At 34.0% G+C, this 6,000-nt stretch overlaps 1 protein-coding gene across 1 annotated transcript in view; it reads right to left on the bottom strand.

Annotated features, from left to right (window-relative positions):
• Window positions 1–2,934: 2,934 nt before the first annotated feature.
• EFEMP1 (EGF containing fibulin extracellular matrix protein 1) overlaps window positions 2,935–6,000 on the bottom strand; it is a 67,315-nt gene continuing 64,249 nt past the window's right edge. The window contains exon 11 of the mRNA XM_049784786.1: window positions 2,935–3,657. Coding sequence (XP_049640743.1) covers window positions 3,496–3,657 — 162 coding nt within the window. The 3' untranslated portion in view covers window positions 2,935–3,495. The remainder of the gene's footprint in view (window positions 3,658–6,000) is intronic.

Here is a 6,000-nt window from a genome sequence, read left to right as displayed (position 1 = left end):
GCAAAAAACACATGCAAGTCATGTGTAAATAATATTCCACTATATTAAAATATAAAATTATGAATTGTTCTAAGAGAGTATAAATTATTTGGAAATAAGTAAGTCAACAAATTTGTTTTGTTATGTTTAATTTAGTTTCAATGGGAATAAAAATATGTATAGAATCATGGCATTCATGTTTTTAAATTTCTCTTCAATTTATATTTTGAGTCTGAATTATTGAAGGGGTCCGTGTTTTATTAACATGCACATGCAATTAAAATATAAATAGCTTAATTAAACATTTGTGCAATTAAGTTTTTGTCTTGTTTCTGTTAGACAATCTTGATAGTTTAGTCTTCTGGCCAGTTGAAACAAATAAAACTTTTAGTACCAGGTGTGGACTCTTTGGTTGTTGTAGTTTACAGGCATTACTCCTATCTAAGAAGATAGAAACTCAAATTTCTGAGATAGTGATACAGGATAGAAATATAGTATATTAAAATAATTAAACCTATTAATGGAAAATTTTATCCCTTGTGGGCTTCTTCTGGGTAGCATATTGTAATATATTTTAAAAGAGTTATAAAGTTAAAAAATGCGTGGATATTCTAAACATGAACTACTCTGGGAATCATGGAAACAATTTTTTTAATATCTTATTAAAACACCTTGATTACAAACATGATTGTGGTTGGGTTTCAGTCATGTAAGGAATATCCCCCATCACCAGTGCAACATTCCCAACACCAATGTCCCGAATCTTCCTCCTCCTCACCCCACCCCTGCCTGTACTCTAGACAGGCTTTCTATTTCCCTCATACATTCTCATTGTTAGAATAGTTCACAATGTAGTTATTTTTCTAACTAAACTCATCACTCTTTATGGTGAGCTTCATGAGGTAAGCTGTAACTTCCAGCCCTCCTCTCTTTTGTCTCTGAAAATTATTATTGCAAGAATATCTTTCATTTTTCTTAAAACCCATAGATGAATGAGACCATTCTGCATCTTTCTCTCTCTGACTTATTTCACTCAGCATTCATGGAAACAATTTTAAAAAATACACTTTCATTTGTGAAATATATCCCCCAAATAATAATCTTTCTGGGATATGTTCAGAGAGTGTTATAATATTAAATAATCTATTTCCATTTTTTGTACTTACAAAATATTTTTATAGAGAACAATGCTGAAGATTAAGTGCATTTATCACAAATGGAATTTAGTATATAGTATAGTTTATAGTTTACTTTTTAGTTTAGGCATTATTGATGCACACTACTGCTTACTGCTACAGCATCACACCCTGTAGCAGAGTGTTCACTTCCCTCTACCATTATCTGTTTCCCCAGAACACCTCTACAACCTTTAACCAATAAACTCAGTTCTGTATACCAGTTCTCATGTTCTTTGGATATTTGTTATTCCTTTAGTTTTTTCCTTTTTGGGGGGAGTTGGAACACACCTGATAATACTCAGTGTTGATTTCTGGTGCATGCAAAGCAAGCACCCTACCTGCTATACAATCACTCTGGTCCCCCTTATTTTGTTCTTTTTATTTCACAGATGAGAGAGATAATTCTGTATAGCTCTTCTCTAAGGGACTAAATTAATCATGATACTCTCTAGATAGAACCATGTAGAAGCAAGTTGCGTGAGTTTAACATTTCTTACAACTGAGTAGTACTTTATTAGGTTTACATACCATACTTTCTTTATCTATTTTTTTTCGAAATTTGGGTTGTGAAACTTACATTTTTTCTACTTTTACTTAAAAAATTGCAAAAAAACTAAAACTTCTATGGAGGACTGATCTATGTACTTTTTTGAATTACACCTGGCAGTACTTTGAGGCCACTGTCATGAAATTGGGGGACTGTAGTTCTAGGCTCCTGTACATCAGCTAGGCACTTCAACTCTTTGAGTTATCTTTCTGATATCAGAACCAAACTGTTATTAAAATATACTATTATATTTTATTCAAAGCACTGGATTCCTTTAGGAGCTAAATTGATTGTTTACCCATAAAAATAAAATTATTAGCTGTGATAGGATTATAGGAGTTGAGAGGAATGAGACCTTGGGATAATGATGAAGGGATCATGTTATTCTGGGGGTGGAGGTGTAAAGCAATATTGAGCTGCACCGAAAGTATAAAATAATAATATTGGCACTATTATAAATATATACACATAGGTAACCAAAAAAAAAAAAGCACTGTGTTGGAGTGTTCTGGTACTTTGGTGGTTATAAACATACAGAAATTTTGTACATTAGAAGAGATTTGTTTTATTTTTTTACAGTGCCCTGTGCAGTTATATATGACATTTTTGTTCATTTGTTTTTGGGTTTTGGGTCACACCTAGTGATCAGGGTTTATTCTTTGATTTACACTCGGGAATTACTCCTGGAGGTGTTTGGGAGATCATATGATATGCTGGGGATTGAAGCTGAGTTGGCTGTATGTAAGGCAACAACCGTACATTCTATGCACTCCAACCCAGACTAGACCTTTTTTGGGGGAAGGAGATTATGTTGGAAGGAAATCTTAGGCTTTATTTTGTTCTACATATTGTAGGATTTATAAAATCAAGAATATCATTACATTTATGAGTGCATGGATTGAATATTTTTTCTAAAATTTATACAATGTTATGGTAATACAAGAGAGCTTTAACCAGACCTGATCTTGTTGTGTCACCCTACTCTCCTAGCCTTTAGACTGTAAGAACATATATTGTTGATAAGTCACCTGGTCTATGGAATATTATTTTGTTCCCACAGCTCAAATGGATACTCTGAATTTGCTTCTTTGGATTAACTCCAATGTAGTGTAGAAAGAATTTCATCCCTGAAGAATCGTCAATTAATCATTTTTCTAGGAGACCCCTTATTCATATTGGGAATTTTATTATTTTTATATTGCCAGTAAAATTTAAGACAACACTTTAAAATAGCATATAAAACCAGTAGTTTTATTACTATATGATAATCACATTTAGAGTAATCATAAAAATAAAAGTCAACACAAATATGAGGGAATCTTTATTTTCAAAAGAAATATATATTTGGTGACTTATTCCATTTTCTTACAAAGAAATTAAAAAAATTATTCTTGAACTTGCATGCTGTTTGATGGTATGATGGCTTTGTCCTTATGAGACTTACTGTGAGGATGTAAGTTACCTTAAGTAACCTTAAGTAAGTTACCTTAAGCACCACAGAAGAGAATCATTTCTTGGTCCTACTTTTACAGAAAAAAAATCCAGATTTCACCTGCTATATTACACTTAGTTCTTTTGAATTATATTGGTTTAGTAGATTAGTGACTAATTTACATATAGTTATACAAACTTTTGATCTTTACAGATTAAATGCCCATTTATACCATGTTGTAATTGTTTGAATTTTTGGTGAATGTATAGATGTTGATGTACTAGATATGTCTATAAATAAAATAGTGCTTTAGAATATTCTTTGGCTAATTTAAATGCCTATAGAAGACACATGAAAGACTAAAATGAGAATGGCCCCACTATTATTGTCAATCTTAAGACTGAGCTTGTGCGATAAGTTCCTATACTACTGACTGTTAGCATCTCCAGTTCCACGATGTACTCCCTTGGTCCTGTTAGTGACTTCACCAGCACGAGCATTGCACTTACAGGGCTTGTTTGCTAAAATTAAAAAAAAAAGAGAAAGAATAAATTTTCTTCGATTGAAATTTTTGTTATTTATGAGTATATATTGTATACAAATTAAGAGAAAAATTCTGAATCATTTCTTGGTACTTTCTTAGATTTATTTCTTGTTCAAACTTTCAGTTCATGTAAGAATATGATATTGGGGCCGGCAAGGTGGTGCTAGAGGTAAGGTGACTGCCTTGCAAGTGCTAGTCAAGGAAGGACTGTGGTTTGATTCCCCGGTGTCCCATATGGTCCCCCCAAGCCAGGGGCAATTTCTGAGCACTTAGCCAGGAGTAACCCCTGAGCATCAAACGGTGTGGCCCAAAAAATTAAAAAAAAAGAATATGATAATTTTGAACAGGTAAACAGTTATTTTATTTTAATTCTATAAATTATGCACATTTTTATATTTTAGTAGATGAAGAAACTTATAAATATTTTATTTCAATAGAATGTGGCAAGTGAGATACATAGAGGAAAATGTAGGCAGAACACTCCATGACATTGAAGGTAAAGGCATCTTTAAGGGTAAAACACCATTGACCAAGCTAGTGGGAGAAAGGTTAAACAAATGGGACTCCATTAAACTAAGAAGCTTCTGCACCTCAAAGGAAATAGTGACTAGGATTCAAAGATTTCCCAAGAAATGGGATAAACTATTCACCTAATAACCATCTGATAAGAGCTCAATATATAAGATATTTTAGACACTGGTAGAGTTTAAAAAGAAAAAGACATTTAACCTTAACAGAAACTTCCTGAAAGAGAAAAATACATATGGCCAAAAGACACATGAAAAAATGATCCACATTATTAATCATCAGAGAGAGATCAAAACAACAATGAGAAATAATCTCATACTACAGAGTATGGCACATACCAAAAAGAACAAGAACAACCAGTGCTGGTGTGAATGCAGGGAGAAAGTGACATTCACTGTACGTGTGAATGTCAACTGGTCTAGTTCTCTAGAAATGAGAAGCTCACGGGACTAGCATTATTTTGAAGGTCAAGAGCAGGTGGAACGAGAATGAGAATACAAAAGGGAGGGAGCGCTGGGAGTTATTGAGAGGGTTACTGTGCACTCAAATTGTGATGTGGAATTGCTCTATATGAGAAACTAAGTCCAGGGTATGACCATGTGGTTTGTGGCAGAGTGACATGAAGAAGAATATCATGGGGAATATGATAGGTAAAGAATTGTAAATAAGGTAATGATGATCATGATAGTGCCAATTTCAGATTACAGAAAAATTCTTCATAATCTAGACCTTCTTTGTTCCAGGACTTTTGCATTCTTTCTATGTGTTCTTAGGTACTTCTACTATACCCTTTTTGAGTGATCTCATGCATCTCCATGACTTTCACTATCATGTATTTACCATAACTTAAATGGATTGTATTTCAAGCCATACATCTAACTTGCTATTGTTATTTGATGTCTCATGGAAACTAGGACTTACTATGCTCAAATTGAACACCTCACTTTCTTTCTTTCTTTCTTTCTTTCTTTCTTTCTTTCTTTCTTTCTTTCTTTCTTTCTTTCTTTCTTTCTTTCTTTCTTTCTTTCTTTCTTTCGTTCTTTCTTTCTTTCTTTCTTTCTTTCTTTCTTTCTTTCTTTCTTTCTTTCTGTCTTTCTTTCTTTCTTTCTTTCTTTCTTTCTTTCTTTCTTTCCTTCCTTCCTTCCTTCCTTCCTTCCTTCCTTCCTTCCTTCCTTCCTTCCTTCCTTCCTTCCTTCCTTCCTTCCTTCCTTCCTTCCTTCCTTCCTTCCTTCCTTCCTTCCTTCCTTCCTTCCTTCCTTCCTTCCTTCCTTCCTTCCTTCCTTCCTTCCTTCCTTCCTTCCTTCCTTCCTTTCTTTCTTTCTTTCTTTCTTTCTTTCTTTCTTTCGCCACACCCATTTGATGCTCAGGGGTCACTCCTGGCTAAGTGCTCAGAAATTACCCCTGGATTGGGGGACCATATGGGACGCCAGGGGATCGAACACGGTCCTTTCTTGGCTAGTGCTTGCAAGGCAGACACCTTACCTCTAGCTCCACCTCACCGGCCCCACACCTCACTTTCTTTGCCACACAGACTCTTTCTTCCTATCTGATTTACAGAAAATTGAGGCTTATCCTTCTCTTTCATCTCCTCATAGAAAATGGTTTCTAAATAAAGTAGTTATTTTGTATAGCTTTGAAAGTATTTCTACTATTTCTAGTTTATTGCCAACAACTCAAGTACCCTGTATCTTGAACACTTACTGCTCTTTCTATTTACATCTTGCTTACTCCAGCACAAGCCCTAAATAATAATACATGTATTTATATATGTAAACAAATATTTGTTTTTGTT

This window comes from Suncus etruscus, chromosome 12 (assembly GCF_024139225.1).
Source record: "Suncus etruscus isolate mSunEtr1 chromosome 12, mSunEtr1.pri.cur, whole genome shotgun sequence".
Taxonomy (NCBI): domain Eukaryota; kingdom Metazoa; phylum Chordata; class Mammalia; order Eulipotyphla; family Soricidae; genus Suncus; species Suncus etruscus.
Note: the sequence above shows the minus strand (reverse complement) of the source record. Positions and strands in the feature narration are given on the sequence as shown.